This window comes from Nansenia antarctica, assembly GCF_963989245.1.
Source record: "Nansenia antarctica genome assembly, chromosome: 15".
NCBI classification, from domain to species: domain Eukaryota; kingdom Metazoa; phylum Chordata; class Actinopteri; order Argentiniformes; family Microstomatidae; genus Nansenia; species Nansenia antarctica.
This window is the reverse complement of record NC_137685.1, coordinates 29743920-29768919: the sequence shown is the minus strand read 5'-3', so window position 1 is coordinate 29768919 and position 25000 is coordinate 29743920. Positions and strand designations below refer to the sequence as shown.

The 25000-nt window shown below is 48.8% G+C and overlaps 1 protein-coding gene across 2 annotated transcripts in view; it reads left to right on the top strand.

Moving 5' to 3' along the window:
* kaznb (kazrin, periplakin interacting protein b) overlaps positions 1 to 25000 on the top strand; it is a gene marked incomplete at both ends in the record, with an annotated part of 121048 nt that overhangs the window by 20914 nt on the left and 75134 nt on the right. The window contains one exon of one of the 2 annotated variants that reach the window (XM_080545553.1): positions 14787 to 15003. In XM_080545553.1, coding sequence (XP_080401679.1) covers positions 14787 to 15003 — 217 coding nt within the window. Of the gene's footprint in view, positions 1 to 14786; positions 15004 to 25000 lie in introns of those variants that run through there. The other variant, XM_080545552.1, reaches the window with a different exon arrangement.

Below are 25000 nucleotides of genomic sequence, written 5' to 3'. Positions count from 1 at the left end.
TTGCCTGCAGGACAGGATGGTGGAGGTAGACATGGGACAGGCTGGTTGTAGTGCATAGATGGAACAGAATGAGGAATGGTATCAAACACGTGGCTCCCCTGTTCCCCTGCTCTGCTCCACAGTAGCCGTGAGGAGCCTGAGGAGCCTGAGGAGCGCCTCCAATCAGTTTGGTTCCCACAGTGTGTCGGTGCGTCGGTGCAGTCGGTTAAAGACGGTAGACATCGGGTGGATGAGGAAGGATGGGTGAGAGAGGAGGGACGACATGCAAGATAGGTCCAGGGTTGGAATCGAACCATGAACCTTGTGCTATGCCAGGAAGTGCCCCCCCAAGAGTTGTCGTCACTACAAAAAATGTCACTTTTAGTTGACTTCAAATATGATATCTGTGACGACTTGCTTCGAGATGAATCAGACGACTTCGAAAACGATCTTCTCCCCGTCTTCTCTCTCTGGTTCTGATCCCGGGCCTGACGGCGTTCATCTTGTCTCTCTTTCGGCCCGGTTCCGCTGCCTTCTCTCTCCGTTGGTGAGCTCCAGCCTGCTCCCAGCAGTCTGCTATGATTAGCCAATAAATAACTGAATGTATGTCATAAATCACGCGGGGAAGCTCTGTCACTACAGGTTTCCATTGCATTTCCTCCTGAGTGATCACTCCTCTGCACAGGGAAAGATAGAGAGGGAGAGAGAGAGAGGGAGTCTGAGAGAGAGAGAGTGAGCGAGAGAGATAGGGAGAGGAGAATGAATGAGGTCCTCTGTCGGTAGCCGAACATGAGCCTTAAAGCTATCCTCGACAATATCCCCCCTTACAACGTTGCCAACGGATACCTTAAAACACAGCAGCCCACCATCGAGTGTCTGAGTTACCACGGCGACGCAGGTGAATCATCTGTGTTCTAGGAGATAGGTGATAATGAAGTTGGCATCAATTACTTACAATTCACCACACGTCTACTTTGATCCGAATGACACTTCCATTACGTTTTGTAATGAAAACACTGTCAACTCCTTCTCAGGATGTCCCCTGTGAGAGAGACAGTCTGAGGCACAGCACGACGCTCCTAGACTGTAGCTGACTGGCAGACATTTTTAATTTTTTGGGCATTTAATACATTTTGGTATATAGCAATTTTGTCTAAGTAAGCAAATCATTTACCCATCAGTCATCATAAGAAAAAGTAATCTGCTATGACCAGGGGCCATAGAGAGTTGCATTCAAATCAAATCAAATCAAATGTTATTTGTATAGCACATTTCTCACAAAATGTGACCCAATGCGCTTCACAAAGAGCATTCCATTGGCAGCCCTGTCATTGGACCCTCAGGTGATGTAGTCAACTCAAGGGTATGGTTGTACATCGACCAATGAAATGCTTACTTTGCCAGCTTGCTCTCAAATATAATAATAAGAATAATAAGAATAATAAGAACAATAACACAAATCCAATACTAATACAATAATAACACAATAGACCATGTATGTATATATATATGAACAACAAAGGAGGAGGGCACCTCCATGAAACATCAGAGAGAGCATACTGTGTGTGTGCGTGTGCATGCGTGCGTTCTCCGGGCATGCGTGTTTGCGTCCGCGTGTGTGAGACATGCACCTTTCCTATTAACATCGGCCCCCTGAGCGTGATGTCATCATGCTCTTCATCCTGGGCCTGAACTATCTGACAGCAGGGCTTGTGCTGCCTGGGGAACAGCTACATGCTAGGAGAAGATAGATGGATAGATGGATAGATGATAGATAGATGGATAGATGATGGATAGATGGATAGATGATAGATAGATGGATAGATGGATAGATGATAGATAGATGGAGAGATGGATAGATAGATGGATAGATTGATCCCCGAGGGGAAATTCAGGCATTACAGCAACTCAGACCAAAAACAACAAAATAAAGTGACAATTGAATAGTAGACTAGACTCAAATAAAAAATAGAATCTAAAATAAAGATAGACCTAATAGACATCTAAAAATCTTATATCCAGTAGGATTTAACATCCTCCCGCCTCACTCTGACCCCCCCCATCGAGCCAGCTGGAGGAGCAGTTGTATAGTCTTATTGCGGCAGCCGGCAGGCAGAAAAGATCTCCTATAGCGCTCCTTAGTGCAGCGTGGTTGTAATAGCATATTGCTAAAGGAGCTTCTCTGCTCTGCCATAGTGTCATGTAGGGGATGGGAGGGATTGTCCATGATGGCCACCTCTGGGATATTGCTAGGATGTTGAAGGTGCTGAGGCACCATAGCTAGGACCGGACTCCCAAGAGGCTGTAGGAAAGGAAGGACGCCTTGGAGAGAGACCGTCCGCAGTGGCATCAAGCTGCCAGCAGGGTGCAGGAGTGAGACAGAGGGAAATAGAAGGAGAGAAAGAGAGCGAGAGAGACAAGGTTGAGATAGAGAGTCAAGGATGGTTACAAAGAGAAGCACTGGAGCCATTTAAGTCGACACATAATCAAAGTCCAGAGTTCTGTCTACTCCTTATCCGACAAGTCCCTGGAGGTACATAACCCCCCCTATCTCCCAACCCCCCCCCACCCCCCGGTCACAGGCAGAGCTTTATCTTAATCCTCATCTCGACCCTCTGGCTGCATCACGCCTCACGACCACGCCAACCTGTCTCTGCCTTTACAGAGATCGACGAGGAGAGAGACCATGTAAGTGTGTGTCGTGTGGATTAGAATATCTGCCATCAAAGACGGAGGACGGTAGGACGTCTCTGGAGGTTGTGAGAGCGGTGGAGAGGAGAGGAGAGGAGGACTGCTGGAGAGAGACGGACGCGCCCGAGTTTGATAGCAGATAATCGGTCCCCCAGCTCCCAGGCCTTATCTCAGCCTCCGCGGGCCCAGCTCCTAGGACGGAACTTTATCTCTGTCAGAGTTCAAGCTGCAAACAGAGAGAGAGAGAGAGACGAGAGAGGAGAGAGGAGAGAGGAGAGAGGAGCATGCAGAAGCTACGTTTGATGCATCAGTAGGCTGTCGATAAGCGATTGCTCGGGGTTTGGGGGGGTGGTGGTCGGGGGTGGGGGTGGGGGGGGGGGGGGGGGGTGTGTGTGAACAAGGTTGCTCCTCTGGGTTGGAATAATGTGATAGGGCTTATGAGAGCTGCCATGAGAGATTTGCACTCTCAGAAATAAGATATGCCAACATATGCCAGCTCGCCAGAGATTGATTGGTCGATGGAGTCAGGTGCTCTTGTCTTGAAAGGTACTAAAAGGAAGTGATTTATAGCCTTCCTCTTCGGATCGGAAACACAAAGCTCAGTTGTTGGGTGTTTTTGTTTTGCTGGGAGCTGGTCCCCCATAGACTGGGGAAGGCATGGGGAGAGAGAGGATTGAGCCAAACTACTGATGAAGAATGAGAGCTCAGTTTCCGCTCGGTGCCATCGACTCTGTTCTCCATCAATGCCCCTCTGTCTCTCTGTCCCTGTGTGCCACTGCCTGGGACAGGGGACGGGGGACGGAGGCGGTGGGGTGGGGGAATGGGGGATGGTGTTGTGGGGGAGTGGAAGAAGGGGCCAAAGGGCTCCGTCTCCAACTGTCACTCACGCATTTACATAAATGCCGCTTTTTAGTTCCAACTGTGCCATTAGCATAAATTCTCAGCTTGTGTGAAAACAGTGTTTCAGAGCGTTGACCCTAAGTGGCCGCCTCCCCCACTCAGGAAGGGACCAGAGTGACGGTGCGATATTTATCAGTGAGGAAAGAGAGAATGACTCTCTCCATTTGAATTGACTGTACACACGCTGCTGTTGAGTCACACACACACACACACACACACACACACACCCAACAGAGGAACGACACACCTTCTCAATCTTGTATTTATTTCAACACACACCACTAATCCCAACCCTAACCCTAACTCAATCTCATTCAACACACACCACTAACCCTAACCCAATCTCATAATATGTCAATATTATTTCAACACACACCATTAACCCTAACCCTATCCCAATCTCATCAACACCCACCACAGCCGATATTTTTGTGGTTTTATACAGTTCTGTACATTAATCGAGTCGTGTGTGAAGGCAACGACAAATAGATGTCTTCTTCATTCAACCTCAGCAGTTGTCCAACTGCAACGTCATGGTTTGCTTCTGTCTCTAAAACCCTCTCTCTACATCTCTACACCTCTACATCGCTCTCAACTGTTCAATCTCTAAAACCCTCTCTCTATGTCTCTAAAACCCTCTCTCTACATCTCTACATCTCTAAAACCCTCTCTACATCTCTAAAACCCTCTCTCTACACCTCTAAAACCCTCTCTCTACACCTCTACAACCCTCTCTCTACACCTCTACACCTCTAAAACCCTCTCTCTACATCTCTAAAACCCTCTCTCCACATCTCTACACCTCTAAAACCCTCTCTCTACATCTCTAAAACCCTCTCTCCACATCTCTCCATCTCTAAAACCCTCTCTCTCCATCTCTAAAACCCTCTCTCTACACCTCTAAAGCCCTCTCTCTACATCTCTAAAACCCTCTCTACATCTCTAAAACCCTCTCTCTACATCTCTCCATCTCTAAAACCCTCTCTCTCCATCTCTAAAACCCTCTCTCTACACCTCTACATCTCTAAAACCCTCTCTCTACATCTCTAAAACCCTCTCTCTACATCTCTCCATCTCTAAAACCCTCTCTCCACATCTCTCCATCTCTAAAACCCTCTCTACATCTCTAAAACCCTCTCTCTACATCTCTCCATCTCTAAAACCCTCTCTACATCTCTAAAACCCTCTCTCTCCATCTCTAAAAACCCTCTCTCTACACCTCTACATCTCTAAAACCCTCTCTCTCCATCTCTAAAACCCTCTCTCTACACCTCTACATCTCTAAAACCCTCTCTCTACATCTCTAAAACCCTCTCTCTACATCTCTCCATCTCTAAAACCCTCTCTCTCCATCTCTAAAACCCTCTCTCTACACCTCTACATCTCTAAAACCCTCTCTCTACATCTCTAAAACCCTCTCTCTACATCTCTAAAACCCTCTCTCTACATCTCTAAAACCCTCTCTCTACATCTCTAAAACCCTCTCTCTACATCTCTCCATCTCTAAAACCCTCTCTCTCCATCTCTAAAACCCTCTCTCTACACCTCGACATCTCTAAAACTAGTGTTGTTCCGATACCATTTTTTGATACCGATACCGATACCTGACCGTGCAGTACTTGCCGATACCGAGTACCGATCCGATACCACAGCGTTTGAAAAAACAAAACAAAAAAACATGTTTTTTGAGCCGCATACTCACCTCGATGTAAAATTATTGCTAACACTTAGTCTGGCACTGCTCAAAACCTGAAGATGTTCCAGTTAAGCAGCATACTCTCAATTGCTTCTGCAATTGCTTCACCAGTGTGGGACCCCTTGAACTCGTTTGCATGCAGCACAACGCTTTCCCGGTTGTATGATTCGGAGTCCACCCAGTGAGCAGTTAAACTAAGCAGGGACAGTGGGGAGACGTCGCTGGTCCAAATATCCGTAGTGAAGCTGATGGCCTGCACCTTTCCTAGCTTATCTGAAACATGCTCAGTCACCTTCTTATTGAGGGCAGGGACGGCCGTCTCCGTGATGTATTTGCGACCTGGTATTTTGTATTTAGGTACAGCGTGAGCCATAAAAAGGCGGAATCCCACATTGTCAACAAAGGAGAGGGGCAGGTCACAGAGCACAATCATTTCAGACATTTTCTCAGTCATCTTTCTTGCCATTTCACTCGTCGCGTCCCACTGGTCCTTTTTATGGAATGAGCTACTCAGCGTTTGTTGTTTTGGTCCATCCGTTCTCTTGCTCACTGTCACAGCTGCAGTAGATGACAGAAACTCTTCGTGCTCTTTAATATGTTTTGCCTTTAAATGCTTAATTAAGTTGCTAGTATTGAAACTGGCAGCTTTAGTGCCACCCCTCGACACATTGAGACCGCAAATTGTGCATTTAGCCGTTGTACACACCGGACTATCCACCTTGAAATATCTCCATGCGTGTTTGTTTTTCCGCGATAGTGAAAAGCTGCCACACCATTGGTTGAGAGCAGCTGCTCTGGGCCAATAGCGTTCCAGCAGAGGAGCATGCCTGGGCATGTCTGGGCATGTCTGTGTTAGGAAGGCTGTGTCAGGCTTGGTGCTGCGTTTGAACAAGAGTTTGGTATCGGGTGTTATTATTTGTTAGTACTCGCCGATACCGATACCAGCATTTTTGTGCGTATCGGTGGCCATGCCGATACTAGTATCGGTATCGGAACAACACTATCTAAAACCCTCTCTCTACATCTCTAAAACCCTCTCTCTACATCTCTACATCTCTAAAACCCTCTCTCTACATCTCTAAAACCCTCTCTCTACATCTCTACATCTCTAAAACCCTCTCTCTACATCTCTACATCTCTAAAACCCTCTCTCTACATCTCTAAAACCCTCTCTCTACATCTCTACATCTCTAAAACCCTCTCTCTCCATCTCTAAAACCCTCTCTCTACATCTCTAAAACCCTCTCTCTACATCTCTAAAACCCTCTCTCTACATCTCTATATCTCTAAAACCCTCTCTCTACATCTCTACACCTCTAAAATCCTCTCTCTACATCTCTAAAACCCTCTCTCTCCATCTCTAAAACCCTCTCTCTACATCTCTACACCTCTAAAACCCTCTCTCTACATCTCTAAAACCCTCTCTCTACACCTCTAAAGCCCTCTCTCTACATCTCTACACCTCTAAAGCCCTCTCTCTACATCTCTAAAACCCTCTCTCTACATCTCTCACAACCGTTCGTGCCATAGAGGCTCTGTATGTCTGCTCCCCATCAGCAACCTCCCCTAGCCTTTGACAGGATGTGACATCTCTCTGCCCCGAATGTGTGTGTGTCTGTGCCCTTGTGTAACAGGGTGTTGCTACGAAACTGCAGTCAGTCTGAAGTGACGTGGGAAGAGTCCTTGACCTGGCATATGGCAGGGTCCTGACAGTCAAGTGTTCCTGTCAAGTCTCACTCAGCTTGCACTCACACACAAAGACATATTCCTTCAGTTACCTATACACTGCCTGACTGATCTCTCTCTCCTTCACACACACACCCACACACACACACACACACACACACACACACACACACACACACACACAGCTCTTTTTTCTGTGGATGAAGCTCAAATGCTTTTGCAAGTTGTTTATTTCAATCTGACATTCAACGGAACAATAGTACTGCATGCTGCATGCACGCACATGGACAGATCTATCTCTTTCTCTTTCTTGCTCTCTTTCTCTGAGGTGTCCTTGGCAAGACACTGAACCCGAAATTGCTCTCAATGTGCTCTCATTGCTCTCATGTGCGTATGTGTGTATGTGTGTAAATGGACTGCACTTATATAGCGCCTTATTCCAAAGCGCTTTACAATGGCCTCTCATTCACCCATTCACACACCAATGACGGCAAGCTACCAAGCCGCCTTGCATGGTAGCTTGCCGTCATTGGTGTGTGAATGGGTGAATGAGAGGCCATTGTAAAGCGCTTTGGAATAAGGCGCTATATAAGTGCAGTCCATTTACACACATGCACACATACGCACACACACACACACACACACACACACACACACACACCAGCTGATCTCTCTCCCTCTCTCCTCACCGTGTCTGATAGTCATTAGGAAGTGTGCTTGACTGGAAGGGACATTCCCCCCTCTCCCAGGCCCCCTGATAAGAGCTGGATAAACAGTTGACCATGGTGTTACATCACTCCACTATTGGGAGAAATGGGAGAGCATTCAAGCATGCTGAGAATGAAGTCGATATTCAATTAACCCAGCCAGACAGTCCTAGTGACTGTTTATCAATAGCTCTTTTTAACTGCACACCAACAAACCGCTGGTACACTTAATTACACTTCCCATTAATAGCATCAAATGTAAAAAGTAAACAAACAAAACAGACAAACAGATAAAACATTCACACAAGTTTGGGAAGTAAAGTCTGTCTCGAGGGAGTCGTTGATTTCATGAACTCGTGAAATCCTTCCTGGGGTCTTTGTTGTTAGACTCAACACTAGGGACAGAGGAAGTCGTTGTGTCTGCCAGACTACCATTATTATTCCCTGACACAGTATCGGTTTGGTTGGCCGATGTCTATCTGGGACACTGGACCGACCTTTGACTCCTGGAGTCATTCGTTCGCATTTCCCTGGGTCCCCAATTCCACAGCCTCTGCATGTGAAAGCTGCCCCCGTCACCCGCGGGCCGTACAGGACCAGACAGCTGGTTCACACTGCCGCGCTCGGAGCCCCTTCAAACCGCCACTTTGTTTACACTTAGTGAAGGGGAAGCAAGGTTTGTTGACAGTTGACAGATCCTCAAACCTAAGATGAAGTCTAGTCTTGACATTTCACAGTTATTTGACACATTGAGCCATGTGACACATTTTCCCCCCCGGTGTCGGCCAGCCTCTGTATGCTGTGAAATCAGAGGATTGGGGGCTCGTTCTAACGCGTGGAACGGAACGAGGAACGGTATCAAACACGTGTCGTTGTGATGCGTGGAACGGAATGAAGAATCCGTTCCCAATTCCGTTCCACGCATTCCAAGGAGCCCCCTGTCCTCTGATTTCTACCTCCACTAGCCTCCCCTGCAGCATACGGTGCTTTCATCTTGACTATGTAACCATAATCAGAGACAAGCTTTGATCGTAACATGTCTCAGAGATGATAACCCCCGGATAAACACTTGTGAGTCTTGTGAGAGAGGACAGTGTTAAGTGATAACCTTGTATTACTAAGTGCTCTCAAAATTGTTCTTCATGTCTGTCAACATGCTGTGCAGCAATGCTCTCCTCTGTCCTCCACGTAAATAGAGAGAGAGAGGAGAGAGAGAAAGAGAAAGAGGAAGAGAGAGAGGGAAAAGGAAATGGAGAGTGCTACAGTTGCATTCTCCCACCACACTCAGAGACTCCCACCCTTCTTGTAATGTACTGTACTGTCGGTCAGGGCAGGGGAGGCTGGTGCAGGTAGACATCGTAGGACGGGCTCATTGTACTGCATGGAATGGAACGGGGAATGGTATCAATGGAATGAGCAATAAGGAATGGTATCAATCCATCCCATGCATTACAATGAGCCCATCCTCCGATTTCTACCTCCACCAGCCTCCCCTGCTTTAGATGCCTAGTGGTGGGGTGCCTAGGGGTAGTGGTGGCCTAGTGAGGGGTAGTGGTGGCCTAGTGTGGGGTAGTGGTGGCCTAGTGTGAGGTAGTGATGGTCTAGTGTGAGGTAGTGGTGGTCTAGTGTGAGGTAGTGGTGGTCTAGTGTGGGGTAGTGGTGGTCTAGTGTGAGGTAGTGATGGTCTAGTGTGGGGTAGTGGTGGTCTAGTGTGGGGTAGTGGTGGTCTAGTGTGGGGTAGTGGTGGTCTAGTAGAGGTAGTGGTGGTCTAGTGTTGGGTAGTGGTGGTCTAGTGTGAGGTAGTGTGGCCTAGTGTGGGGTAGTGGTGGTCTAGTGTGGGGTAGTGGTGGTCTAGTAGAGGTAGTGGTGGTCTAGTGTGGGGTAGTGGTGGTCTAGTAGGGGTAGTGTGGCCTAGTGTGGGGTAGTGGTGGTCTAGTAGAGGTAGTGGTGGTCTAGTGTGGGGTAGTGGTGGTCTAGTAGAGGTAGTGGTGGCCTAGTGAGGGGTAGTGGTGGTCTAGTGTGGGGTAGTGGTGGTCTAGTAGAGGTAGTGGTGGTCTAGTGTGGGGTAGTGGTGGTCTAGTGTGAGGTAGTGGTGGTGTAGTGTGAGGTAGTGGTGGTCTAGTGTGGGGTAGTGGTGGTCTAGTGTGAGGTAGTGGTGGTCTAGTGGGGGGTAGTAGTGGTCTAGTGGGGGGTAGTGGTGGTCTAGTGTGGGGTAGTGGTGGTCTAGTGTGAGGTAGTGGTGGCCTAGTGTGGGGTAGTGGTGGTCTAGTGTGGGGTAGTGGTGGTCTAGTAGAGGTAGTGGTGGTCTAGTGTGAGGTAGTGGTGGTCTAGTGTGGGGTAGTGGTGGTCTAGTGTGGGGTAGTGGTGGTCTAGTAGAGGTAGTGGTGGTCTAGTGTGGGGTAGTGGTGGTCTAGTGTGAGGTAGTGGTGGTCTAGTGTGGGGTAGTGGTGGTCTAGTGTGAGGTAGTGGTGGCCTATTGAGGGGTAGTGGTGGTCTAGTGTGGGGTAGTGGTGGTCTAGTGTGGGGTAAGTAAGTTAGTAAGTAAGCCTTGAGAACCGATGGTTCCCAATCTCAGGGCGAAGCACACAGGCCCACCGGTGTGTGGACACGCCCTGGCGCCTGCCAACCACTGTTCCAGCTATGGGCAAATAGCATGTTGGTGACCATGCTATACAGCAACAAGATCCTTATTGCAGACTTCGATGGCAACCCGGTTACAACGGTCATAGTAGTGTACTCACCCACCAACGTGGCGCTTGCCGAGGAGGTGGAGAAGTTCTATGAGGACCTTGCAACAGCGATCTGTGAAGTCCTGGCTCACAACTTCCTAGCAATTCTGGGTGACTTCGATGCTGGACTCCACAAACCGCAATGGCGAATATCTCACAGCCCTTCTTATGGAACACGAGCTACTGGCTGCAAACACCATGTTCCGGAAAATAATGGGCAAGAGGTGGACCTTCCAGGATCGGGCTACTGGTATGCTACGCCAACTGGACTACATACTAGTAAGGCAAAGGTGGAGGAAATGTTCAACTCTGTGGGCTCTGATCATCGAGTGGTCTCCATGAGGGTGAGACTAAGCCTCAGGGTCCAGAAGCCAAACCTGAAGGTCAGGTACGACTGGAAGGCGTTCTCTCCACTAACCCTGGCCTTCAAACCACGTACACGGTGGAGGTGAGGAATCACTTTCAGCTGTTGGGCGAGGAGGAGGAGCCTAATGCCAAGTACCGGCAGTTCATTGCTGCGAACATGGAGGCGACCAGGATGTGTGCCGGTGATGGAGAAGTACAGTCTCCTTGAGGTCCAGGCATCCGGAGGTCGTGGTGGTGCGTGGAGGGGTGGAGGAAGCACGCCGAGGCTTTGAGCTCGAGCCGACTGTAGAGAATCGCAGAGTATCGAACGAGGCCAAACAGCTTCTGTTCAATACCTACGATAGGATCAAGGGGGAGGAGCTGATGGAGAGGGTGCAGAGAGTGGAGGCAGCGCAGGGTGAACAACAGTACGGGGAGGCATGGAGGGTCAATAACGAAATGAGTGGGAGGAAACGATCGAAGGTGGGACGGGTTGAGGGTCATAGCCTCAAGGAGAGCTTGACCTCCTGGTTCACTCAATTCCGAAATCTCCTAGGCACACACCTGACAGTGGATGGACCTGAGGAAGAGATAACTTTATTCCTCACGAATCTCAACTCAATATTGACGATTCAATATTGAAATCTGGAGATCTCTTGAAACCCAGACAACAACTACCGAGGCATCAGTCTGACATGGATCATTGCAAAGATGTACAACCGCATGATACTGAACCGGATACGGTGCACCATCGACCCTCACCTGAGGGAAAACCAACATGGTTTTGGAGAGGAGAAGACCACCGTGGCCCAGTGCAAGAGCCAAGGTGATGCGGCCCCAGACGGCAACAGTGAGGAGTTTGACATCCTGGATGGGGTGTTGCAAGGGGACATCCAGGCCCCCTTCCTCTTCATCATAGTCCTAGACTATGTCCTCTTCCTCTTCATCATAGTGCTAGAGTCTAGCAGCTAGACTATGCACTTAGGAAGGCTATCAGTGGACGGGAGCAAGAACTCGGCCTCACTATAACACCTAGGAGGTCAGGACGACACCCTGCCGTAGTCGTAACGGACCTGGACCACGCGGACGACATCAGCTTGCTCTCCGACCACTTAGAGCAAGCACAGGAGCTCCTGTGCAGAGTGGAGACAGAGGGCCCTATTATACACTTCATAAGTCTTAAGCAATAAGACGAGGCGGTAGATCTAAACTTAAGACGTGGAGGCGTGGTCAAGACGTGGACGTCGGTCGGCGCGCATGCGCAAACCGTGGAGGCGCGCTCGTGTTTCAAAACGTGCATGAAGTCTAGCGCCTAAGAACTTTTCAAACCACTTCTTAGCGCTAGGCGCAAAGTCAGATCGCATAATAGCAGGGGCGCCTAGCGCACTTCATTAACATATGAACACTCCCACAATGAGTAATATATGCACGGGAGTCTTACGTCTTATGTGTGGGCGCCTAGCGACACCTGCATAATAGCAGTAGCGCGTATGAAGCGCATAATAAGGGTGGCGGTAGGTCTTAACCTGGCGGTGCGTCTTAATTAAGACTTAAGACGGCAAGTTAAGAAGTGCATAATAGGGCCCAGAGTGTGCCACGGTTGGCCTTCGGAGCCAACACACGGGCATCGATCACTAGGGGCGTCCCACACGAACATACGTGGACGTACTCAAGAAAGATGCAGGAGCAGAAAGTACTGGCGAGCTAGCCAAATGTATGGAGGATCGGGATGAGTGGAAGCGCCGATGGAGTGCTCGTCCGAGGACGATCCAGTAGTAGTTGGTCTAAAAGTGTCTGCTAAATGGTAAAAAAAATAAAATAATATTTTTTGTAGGTGATCAGGTTATAACCCCCCCCCCCCCCCTCAGGGCCTGACTAACTAATGGGAAGAGCCACTCTTCAACCCCACCACCAGCAGTATAACCCTAGTTTATGCGCTTCATTTCAGGGGGTATTTCAGAGCTGCAGTACTTCTCTTTGAGACTGTGATGTAACCAGGAGGTGTCTCTGATACAGGACGCTCTCTGTATCTAACCCTGCCATGCTTTGCCTTTGTCTGCACCGGCATTGTGCGAATACCAATCAGCCAACTGTTATCACGACACACACCCTCGACGGTGGCAGAGTGATGTATGTGTGTGTGTGTGTGTGTGTGTGTGTGTGTGTGTATGTATGTGTGTATGTGTGTGTGTGTGTGTGTGTGTGTGTTGTTCATCTTCCTGACATTGTTACCAAAAGAAGGGCATGTTTCCAGTGGTGGGAGAATGGCGTGTAGTTAAGCAGTTAGATCGTCCTGATTTAGTTTTACTGAGCTTTGTACGATGGATGGTTGATCAGGCTGGTCTGGAGGTAGAGATGCTCTTGGTGATTTCTGTTGTGTTATGAAATGGGCTGTAAAGTGCATCAGGGCAGGCCGGTGGAGGTAGAAATCGGAGGACGGGGCTCTTTGTAATGCACGGAACAGAATGAGGAACGGCATCAAACGCATGATACCATTCCTCATTCCGTTCCACGCATTACAAAGAGCCCCGTCCTCCGATTTCTACCTCCACCAAACCTTCCCTGACATGCATATCTGTATTTGTCCTGGAGTCACACACATCTCTGCAGATAAGAATGGATCTGTGGGTGTTTGTTTGTTTGTTGGGATTAAAGTGGAGCAAAAAACCACAATAATCTATAATCCTTTTGAAGGACTGTTCTTGATCAAAGAAGTAAGCCACAATGTTCTCGTCTGGGCTCAATTGTAATTCTCCCAGCCTCCCTTTTCTCTCTCTCCCTGTGTTTACCCTTATTAGAGGGCTGCGCCTCTGTCCTCTGCTAAGTTTGCTCTCTGGGTTGAAATGTTTTCCCTTCGGCCGAGTTAAGCCATCCCCCCTCTTCCCTCTCCTCCGACTGAGGGGGCGAGCTTCCCAGGGACAAAGGGATGCATATATAATGAAAAGAAAGAGTGGGGGTGGGAGTGACAGAAAGACAGCGGGGGTGTGTGTGTGTGTGTGTGTGTGTGTGATAGAGAGAGTGAGAGTGAGAGAGAGAGAGAGAGAGAGAGAGAAAGGGCGAGAGTGGGAGAGGGGAGAGGGGAGTGAATAGATTTAGAGCACTTGACAAGTGTTTGTCACAGGGGCCAACACCACAGCGGAAAAAGCAGGGTAGAGAGGGGAGAGGAGAGAGGAGGAAGAAGAAGAAGTGGAACCCCCCCCCCCCCCCCCAAACCTTCCACCCCCCCCCTATAAAAGACTGGCTTACAGACTCATTACAGGGCTAGTCTAGTAGGATGTGGGTAACATCAGGCTTCTCTGTAGTTGGAGAGTTAAGAGGAGTGGAGAGCTGGGCTAACTGCCTCCTCCCCTCTCCCCGCTGCTGCACATGGTACGTTCCGTTTAAAAGGGTGCATGTCATCTCTGAATGCGCTGGGTCCTCTCTGGGAGCAGCTGCTCACAGCACATTCTCCTCGGCGGGAACCGCTCGCTTTTACCCTCCCTCCGCCTGCTGTGTTTGATCTCTCTCTCTCTCTCTCTCTCTCTCTCTCTCTCTCTCTCTCTCTCTCTCTCTCTCTCTCTCTCTCTCTCTCTCTCTCTCTCTCTCTCTCTCTCTCTCTCTCTCTCTCTCCTTTGACGCACTCTTTCACCTGAGCTCTCGCTCTCAGGGACACACACACATTCTCTCTCTCTTTTTCTGGTCAGGAACACACACACACACACGCACACACAGGCAAACACACACACATACACAGGCACATACACACACACACACACACACAGGCAAACACACAGGTACACACACACACACACAGCACTGTACACTCTAACAGGTACCACACCACCGTCTCTGTTGTGCTGAGCGGAGGGGGAGAGAAGAGGAACCCTGGCTGCTGGAATTTTTTATGTGTGAAGTAAACTGTGACAGAAGAGGAGGAGGAGGACAGGGGGAGGAGAGGGGGAGGAGAGGAGGAGGACAGGGGGGAGGAGAGGGGGGTCTCCGCCGCCGCTTCTTCTTCATCCCCTACGGGCTTCCACTTGATACCATGCTGCTCTGTGTGGATTTGGTCCTCAGGGGAAAATCCTTAAAATGATGGAAGACAACAAGCAGCTGGCCCAGAGGATCGACGGGGCCATCCTGTCGGCCAGCCAGGAGGTGACCAACCTGCGCTCGGAGCTGTCCGCCACCAGCCGCCGCCTGGCCGAGCTGGGGGCCAGCAGCCCCCCCGCCCTGGAGAACCACCACCACCACCACCACCACAACCACCACGATGACAGTCTCCGGTACCGCGGTGAGTTTGTGTGTGTGTGTGGTACATGGATGCATCTGTGGTGCGTGCGTGCCTGCGTGCATGCCTGCGTGCATCTGTGTGCGTGTGTGTGTGTGTTTGAACATGTACATGTGAGAACTGTTTTGAAAACGAGTGTGGGAAGTATTCAGGGAATGCATAGCGGGGTGACTAATCTCATTCCGCCGTTCCTCCGTTAGCTAACTTACTTCCCAGTAAAACTCATACCAGCCCTACAGGGGACAGGGAGAGAGAGAGAGAAAGAGGGAGGGAGAGGGAGAGGGAGAGGGAGAGAGAGAGGGAGAGAGGGAGAGAGAGAGAGAGAGAGAGAGAGAGAGAGAGAGAGAGAGAGAGAGAGAGAGATGTTTTTAAAGGGGAGGGGTTAGGGTGAGAGCGCGGGCTGAGCCGGTTCAGGTCCGGTTTCCCAGGCAGTGGCTGCTGGGTCTCTGTGGGTTTCTCTGGGGCTGCGTTCCCTGGCCCTGTCTCTCTCTCGCTGTCCCTGTTCCTGTCTATGTCTCTCTCTCTCTCCCTGGCTCTCTATCGGTCTCACTCGCTGTCTCTGTCTGTCTCTCTCTCTGTGTCTGTCTCTGTGTCCATCTCTAACTCTGTCTCTGTCTCTCTGTCTCTGTCTCTCTCTCTGTCTCTGTCTCTCTGTCTCTGTCTCTGTCTCTGTCTCTGTCTCTGCCTCTGTCTCTGCCTCTGCCTCTGTCTCTGTCTCTGTCTCTGTCTCTGTCTCTGTCTCTGTCTCTGTCTCTGTGTCCATCTCTACTGTAACTCTGTCTCTGTCTCTGTCTCTGTCTCTGTCTCTGCCTCTGTCTCTGCCTCTGTCTCTGTCTCTGTCTCTGCCTCTGTCTCTGCCTCTGTCTCTGTCTCTCTCTCTCTCTCTCTCTCTCTCTCTCTCTGTCTCTCTCTCTCTGTCTCTGGCAGAGAGTGGCTCTGTCTGTCTGTCTCTGGCTCTATCTGTCTCACTCTCTGTCTCACTCTCTGTCTCACTTTCTGTCTCACTTTCTGTCTCTCTCTGTCTCTGTATCTAACTTTGTATCTAACTTTGTATCTAACTCTGTCTCTGTCTCTTTGTTCTGGCTTTGGCTGGGCCTGAGGCAGGGAGGTCTTCTGCCAAAGGCTCCAACATGAACTTGCGTCACAGCCACAGTCACTTACAGAAGGGAAAGATGTGAGGGCACGCGGCTGGGTTTTCGGATGTCAATATCAGGTCGATATGGTTACAGACCGTTCTTTGTCGGCTGGGTCACAGTCAGCAGTCTCTCCTCAGCCCAAGATTTAGTGCTATGTCGACCACGGATGGTAGAACAACAGATATGATCATGATTGTGTGCAGTACATTTATGGTCATGGTGGCAGTTAAGATTGTTTGATAGTATTTGCTAGGAGTTTATGATGATTATGGCGTCAGTGTCGGTTGCTAGAGCCAGTACTGTATTTAAGCAATACTGCCTTGATTTATCGTCTCCCAAAAAATCACAACCCTGAGGGTGTTCTTGCTTTGATACGGTTTCGGGTACATCGACAAGAAAACAATGCTTTAAGTATTTATTTCATGATAAGATTGTGGTGATTTGTGCCCTGCGCTGAGAAACATAGTTCTAAAAACAGCAAAAGTTGTCAAGGGAACGCGATAGACAAATATACTGCAGCGTAGGGATATCATAACAGATGATTTAACCGTGACAGTATTGCTCGTAAATCACGGCTTCGAAGTTCGAACGCCGCCAAATCGGCCAATCACAATGTTTGTTTTCATCAACCCCTACATTTGTTGTAGAAAGTTCTTTCCATCCTAGTTTGTTAGTGGTGGGATTGTGCAGTGTTGGTTCTGTGGTGAGATCAGTGGGTGAGGGACTAAAGCTCTTCCAGCCGTGTCCTCGGGCTGTTTATCCTCCACATCTGACACCTTCAGAGGCCAAAAGGCTATCAAGCTGCGGGTCCGGCGGTGGGTCTGGGTTTCATGTCTGTGGGTTAAGGCAGATGGAGTCAGGAAGCAGCGGGTGATCTCGGCCGCAGATGGTCTGCCCTCGGGGTTGAAGCACCACAGAGTTGACTGGACAGTGTGAAATATCTCTCAACTCCCCCCCTGCGCTGTGTGTGTGTGTGTGTTTGGGGGGAATGAGTCTTCTGTTTGAACAGGTGTGTCATTAGCATGTTAGCGTGCTCACTCTAAGTGGATGAGGTAGCCGGCAATGTTAGCATTCTCACTCTAAGTGGGTGAGGTAGCCAGTATGTTAGCATTCTCCCTCTAAGTGGATGAGGTAGCCGGGATGTTAGCATTCTCACTCAAAGTGGATGAGTCAAAGGGATGCTAAACTGGCTAAGCTATGAGAGACAGTTTGTGGTTTGGACTGAGGCACTGAGTATCTGTCCTCTCCTCTCCGTTCATTCAACACACAGCCACACATTCCCACATTCCAATCCAGCAGGCCAGTGATGTCATACTTCCTGTTCCCTGCCAGTCAGGTGACCATGGCAATGTGAGGCTGATTAGGCAGAACCCGGATGATGCGGATTAATTTTGAAAAGTTTGGATGCAGATTAATTTACATATGCTGCATACTAACTATACTACATACTATTTAGAGCCTGCTGTGTGGTAAAATGTATTCAGTAAGCGATTTCATTCAGTAAGTAAATACTACATACTACAACATACTATACATGTCATTCACACTGAGAAGTCTGGAGGTCAACCATGCTGCTCACGGTAATTGTTTGGCCACGGCAACGGTTGGTAACGGCAACGGCTGGGAATGGATGGATACGGATTCTAGGCATATGTTGCATACTAGATACTACAGTATATATATTCAGTAAGCAACTCATTCATACTGCTCAACCATGATGCTCTTCCGGTTGTCGTCCCGTACGTGTGTCCCGTACGTGTGACCGAATTAGAAATGGCAAAGTCAAAGAATCACCCCACCCACAACCAGTCCCGTAAAGCCCACAGGAACGGGATCAAGAAGCTTTGAAAGGGCACAACAAGAAGCACAACAAGAAGGGTCAGAAGGCAGCCATCAAGGCCATGGCCAAGAAAGAGGCTCCCAAATAGTTCACTAAGATCTGTCTGTCAACGTTCCATAGACGTTGTTTACCATCACAATAACGCTATGCTTTGTTTAAAAAAGAAAAGAAAAAAAAGAATGTTGCTCAAGGTCATTTTAGCATTTAGCCATACTGCAAAAAACAACACGTTCTTATCTTGCCTACTGAAAACGCCTACTAGATTCGTAGGCCACAGAATGAACTTTGGGACACGGCCAGATATCTTCCCACCCTGGTACATGGTGGGAATGAACCCGCAACACTCTCTTCAGGGAGACATGTACTGTACAAGTGTGCATGAAGTTCACCACCTATCTTATAGGTGAAGGTTGGAGTTTAAATATATGTGTGAATTCTCTCGGTTTAGACAGCGGGGTGAGAACACGCTGTTCCGTACTGGTCTCTTAACCCTGCGAAGGTTCGACAGAGAACTTAACAAGCCACTATCCTGATCTGAGCACATCTTCAGATAGAGATTTAAGGAGTTTAGGGGTGAGCCCCTCAACCAGGTCTCGGGGTGGTAAAAGGGTAGCCCCTCGGCCCCGAGCCTGGTGGAGTGGAGAGGAAAACAACAACCCATACGACGAAGAAGAAGTTTAGGAGTCAAAGTTGGAAGTGTATTCCTCTATGCGAGTCTGGGAACTCTCTGTCTGAACAGTTGAGAGAGTCTATCATCTGTGAGATGAAGTGAGCTTCAGCGGGGGTAAGTGGATTACAGAGATTACAGAGTTCTTTAGGTGTGTCTATCCCTTTTCCAGGTCGGCGTGTTTGCCAGGCTGTTTGTGAGCTCTGCCCTGGAGCTGGATCAAGGGCTGCTCAGCAGAACCGGCTTAGTTAGTATGCAAGGCCTGTGCTGCTCTGGTGAATATATTCTACTGTGGAGAAAACGCCATGAATGTTTCACTACGTTTCACCTCTATAGGACCTCAATAACGTCACTGACAGATGTCCACTACGGCGGTAAAAAACTCAATCTGGACCTCCTTGCCCTTGGACCATGCCCTTCCAGAAGGGACCGCTGGTGCTGATACAAGATTAAATCGCTGTTTACCGGCCCGCGATAACCCCGGAGCTTGAACTGTCTTTGAGACGCCCACGGGGATGTCTGCGAGACAAATCAATTCATTTTTGTGTTTGTATTGTTTATTAGTATTCATGAAAAAAGGGAGTTATTGAGTTTTCTCTCTCTTGCAATGTTTGTGTGAAAGTAGCCAACTGTTTTAGGAGCCTGTTTGTCTCTGTGTGTGTGTGTGTGTGTGTGTGTGTGTGTGTGTGTGTGTGTGTGTCTGTGTGTGTCTGTGTGTGTGCGTGTGCGCGCCTGTGGACTGTATTTGTGCCTGGCTATGTATACCTCATTGTCCAGTCCAGTGCAGTGCAGTAAGGCTCTGGGTCGTGTCCACCAGCTGAACGGTACAAATGACCTGCCTCCTCGTATTCCGGGGCCTTGACAGTAATGTATTCATCGGAGGGAAGGTGCCGTTATTGGCTACTATACTTAATCCATCATTGTGATGTCTGAGATTCGCTCTGCATCCCTAAACGATGCTGAAGCTCCCCGCCGCTGAGCGACTGCGTTCCTGTCGCCGCGGGAACACGTGTCTGTCTAAGAAGGGCAAAGACGGAGGTGAGAAATAACCGCCTCGTGCCCGACGCTTCTGACGAGAGTAGGCTGGAACACGATGAAAACGTTTTCCTGTCCTCTGAAATCAATGCACTGTAAGCGGTTATTCCATTATTCATTGTCGCGGCTGATCAGTATCCTGCGGTCTTCTCGGCGAGCTCATCACAGTCACATGCCAATACTACCTTGTAAAAGCCCTCTCAAACACCACCATAAAGCTGCTGCCTTCAGTTACTCATAACAGTGTGGTGCCAGAGCTGGGGCCTGTTCAAACTTCTCTCCCTTTCAATTGCTGAATACAAGGGGAAGTGGTTGTAGGGGTAATGAGGAGGAAAACATTGGCTGTTTTTACCACCTGGTTGTGCACCTGTCACTGGAGTTGGTTGGAGTCAGTAGAAAGGGTTTGGAAGGGAAGAGGGGGAGGAGGGGGAGGAGGGGGAGGAGGGATTGATGTGTGTTGTTTAGAAGAGGAAGGTGTTTTGTTCCCAGAGGTTTGTTGGTACATGCAGAGGAAGTGTTTGGCAAAAGAAGTTGTAGGATTTGTAATGTGTATCCCTCCTAAGACCTCTTCATCCGCTCTATCCCTCTTTACAGTTTCTCTACTGTAAATAAATTAGTGAAAAAGAAAAAAGAAGAAAGCAATGCCAATAGCCCCTGGACCTAGCAGAGATTACTTTAACTCAGGATGACTGATGGATAGATGATTCACTTACTTAGACGAATGTGTTTGTTAAATGCCCAAAAGGTAAATGTAAGATGTTTAAAAGGAAGGTGTCGAGCTTCACCCCTCAGTGAGGACAGGGGGGAGTGGGGAGGATAATGAATCTTCAGCAACTGTAAGACAGGTTTTTATTAAACCCTTTGTTTAACCAGGAAAAGCCCATTGAGACGCATGGTCTCTTTTGCAAGGGAGGCCTGGCTAAGAAAGCAGCAGCAGTAGAAAAAAAACATGACAAAATCTAAAACATACAATCCAATCTGCACAGCAACATGATCCGGACACAATGTAAACTTCTCCTGAATAGTTTTGCAGCAGAGTTTGAACTCATTTACCACTAAAAGCACACAGAGTCTGTTGGACTGAGAACAACCTCCTCTTACTGTCTCTTAAAGAAGAATAGATGACCTTCCTCTTTCTACAGAGGGAGACCAGCCATTACTGTATGACTCTGACTATACTATATACTATACTATACTAAGGCCATGGTGGTTTGTGCTAGTAGAGCAGAGCACTGTCAGGGAGACTGAGTTCTACCATCTGGAGAGAGTTTGGTAGAGAGATCCTCTCTTTCTCTCTCTCTCTCTCTCTCTCTCTCTCTCTCTCTGTCTCTCTCTCTCTCTCTCTCTCTCTCTCTCTCTCTCTCTCTCTTCTCTCTCTCTGTCTCTCTCTCTGTCTCTCTCTCTCTCTCTCTCTCTCCCTGTCTCTCTCTCTCTCTCTGTCTCTCTCTCTCTGTCTCTCTCTCTCTCTCTCTCTCTCTCTCTCTCTCTCTCTCTCTCTCTCTCTCTCTCTCTGTCTCTCTCTCTCTCTCCCTGTCTCTCTCTCTCTCTGTCTCTCTCTCTCTCTCTCTCTCTCTCTCTCTCTCTCTCTCTCTCTCTCTCTCTCTCTCTCTCTCTCTCTCTCATTACCTCATGGTGAACATGAGCAGGGCCAGGCGGGGGGACCGAGAGGAGGCTGGGAACGGAGCACACATAGTGTAGCTGCAGGGGAAAGCCCCACCCAGCCCCCCTCTCTCCTCCCCTCAGCCCCCCCTCCTCTCCCCATGGGACCACCCGCCTTCCTGTTCACTCTCCACATGTAGAGAGAGTACTTGCTGCGCCTGCCCTGAACCCCCCCCACCCCCCCCCCCCCTCTCCCCCTCCAGTCCCCCAAATTCCCCGCCTGGCCTCCCGCTGCCACGCCCTGTCTGTGGCCAATGCAGCGTGAGAGCAACTGTGTCCAAACAATAGCCAGAGGCAGGCCTGGCCTCCCTACCTCCCTGCCTACCCCCCTCACCCTCACCCCCCGAACCCGAACCCTCATTTAATAATACACAAAAAAACTAAATAATAGACAAAAAATTAGACTAAAACATTTTTTAGGTCTATTATTTTTTAGGTCTATCTAAAATACAAATTAAAGACCTAATAGACATCTGAAAACCTTATATACAGTAGGATTTAACATCCTCCCTTATCCGCCTGATTCTGATCACCCCGCTTGAGCCAGCCGGAGGAGCAGTTGTACAGTCTTATGGCGGCAGGCAGAAAAGACCTCCTATAGCGCTCCGTAGTACAACCTGAGGCTGGTTGCCTGGCTGGGGAGGGATATCAACCACAGCACGGGGGAACGGAGCTGGACCCTTCATGGTGTTGGTCTTTTGCAGAGAGAGACCTCGATCTTAAAGCGAAAGCATAGCAGCATAGCAGCATAGCGCTTTATTGTACTCTCTCTCCTGGGGAAATACAATCATTCAAGATCGTTTGATGGAGTGAGATTTTATGACGTTGGGAGTTTACTGCAACACTTCAGTAGAACATTTGAGTTTATTATGGCTATACAGGACAGGGTGGGACTGACTGACTGAACGCTTTGTTGCTCACATGCTGTTGAGTGTTTATCACTCAGTGTTTATCACTCAACAGCACTGTGATGCGTGTTCTGTCACATCCATTGTTTATCAGTGGCTGGTAGCGACTTTAAATGCAGAATGATTCTCTTGTTGTCTGTCCGTTTTTTCCTCTCTGTGTGCTGCTGTGTGGGGGTACAAGCCTGGTACAGAGGGCACTGAAACAGACATATAAACAGAGACAGACAGACAGACAGACACAGACATAGACAGACAGACTGAGAGAGACAGACAGACACACAGACACACATTTTTACATTTACATTTTTGACATTTAAATAGACGCTTTTATCCAAAGCGACTTACAACAAATACATTTGACGAAGTAAGTGAATCATCTATCCATCAGTCATAGCGGGAAAAAGTAATCTAGGCTCTCGACAGACAGACAGACAGACAGACAGACTGACACAAACTGAGACCGACAGACAGACAGAGACAGACACAGACAGCTCTCGTATCAGTGTGAACAGTAGTCCCACGCACACTGATAGAGTGATAATGAACAGAAACAACAATCATCACTCACTCACACGCTTCATGTGTACAGTGGGGTTAAAGCTGGCCTTTATGTCTGTGCTGCATGTCTGTGTTCATACAGCAAGGAGATGGAGGGTTTAGAGGAGGAGAGGCTGGTGGAGGTAGAAATCGGAGGACGGGCTAATGTGTAATGCATAGAACGGAATGAGGAATGGTATCAAACACACATATTTCTAGAGTAAAGAATGGTATCAAACGTGTGTGACACCATTCCTCATTCCATTCCGTGTGCATTATTATTATTAATTATTATTAATAATATGCATATTATTATTATTAATTATTATTATTATTATTATTAATAATAATAATAATAATAATTATTATATAGCGCTTATCTAGACACTCAAAGACGCTTTACAAACTGAAAAGGTCGAGTAGTAATAATAAAAAGAAACAAAAGGTAAATAGAAGAAAGTATAGGGGCCTAATTAAGGTAGTGCTGGGGACACATGGGAAGGGGAGAGGAAGAGGGTTAACTGGTGAAGGCGAGCTTGAAGATGTGGGTTTTGAGGGCCTGTTTAAATGTTGGGAGGGTGTTGGCCTGTCTGATGAGGTTGGGGAGGGCGTTCCAAAGGGACGGGGCTGCGGCTGAAAAGGCCCCATCACCCCAGGTCCGGAGCTTGGTCCTGGTGGTCTTGAGGGTGGTTCCCCACCGGTTCCCCACCTCCGCCAGCCTCGCCTGGTGTAGAGGCTGGTTGTCCAGGTGTATTACCAGTCAGTTCAAGGTCGGAGGCTCAACCGGGGACATGCGTTGTGAGGCGGCGAAACCGTGTGCTCGCCAGCTAACATTACATGTTCAACATTCCATTCGGGTAACCGTTGGAGAAGACAGGTCATGTGACCTCAACATGTTTCCCCCGTGGGTTGGAGAAGACTAGTGACGGAAGGGGGTCAAAAAGGTCCCCTGTATTTATGCGGGGGTCACCCTCCTGCCACCCTCCGGCTGGCGGGGCAGCTGGTAGCGATGCCTCTTCGGAAGGGGCACCAGATGGCCGCGGCGCAGACGCCAGCCAGCTAATGACATAAACTGTTGCCTAATAGAACAGGCTGTCAGGCAGGCGGTCAGGCAGGGAGAGAGAGGGAGCGAGGCAGACAGGCAGGCAGGCGGGCAGGTGGACAGGTAGAGAGGCAGACAGGTAGGTAGACAGGAAGACAGGTAGAGAGGTTGGCGGGCAGGCAGGTAAAGAGGTAGAGAGGTAGACAGGTAGAGAGGCAGGCAGGTAGAGAGGTAGACAGGCCAGAAGTACAGAGAATCAGATAGAGCCTTCTCTCTGAGCTGAAGCTCTCACACTGAACCAAACCAAATCTAAACTTCAGAGAGGAAGGCAGAGAGGAAGTCATCTCAAGGAGACATTTAGAAAAGTAAAGTGTTTTTAACCGTAAAATTAACCATTTCACGGGTTCCTATTATTATAATGGCCATATCACTGAAGCAGCACTTCATAGTTGTCCCAGCATGGTTATTAAATCTTTGAAAGACAAAGACACTTTTAATGGTTTTCTCCCCCATAACCTCTCCTCCTCCTCCTCCCCCTCTTCTCTTCTCTTTGATGCGATTTAATTCTGTTTTCCCCCACATGATCTATGAGACGGACCGTTAAGTGAAGTGGGTTAATTCGGACTTCCTGGGTCTGGCATGGTCACGGCTGGGTCAAGGGGATGTTTCGGGAGGGGAGGAGGGGAGGCTGCTGGGAAGATTCCTCTCAATCCTCACTACCCTCTTTCGGTCGTCCTCCCCCTCCCCCTCCTCCTCCTCCTCCTCCTCCTCCTCAGTCCCCCTCTCTCGGCCCCCTCATCCTAACATGATGAGCTGTGACACGCCGCATATTTCCTTTCCTCCATGGACTCTAACAGAGATCTTTTTTTTGGGAACAGGAAATGAGACCATAAGCATCCTTCACGTCTTGTTTCTCGCTGTTTCAGCGTGTGGGAACCTGGTGTTTTATGACGGCCAGATGTCAGGGTTGATGGTTAATATGATGTATCGGGGGGTGAAGTAGCTCTTCCTGCTCCTTGAGACAGATCCATCTAACATGTCAACATGTGCATCTGGGGCACACACACACACACACACACACACACACACACACACACACACACACACACACACACACAGATAAGGACAACACACACACACACACACACACACAAACCCAGCAACCCAGGAGTGTGT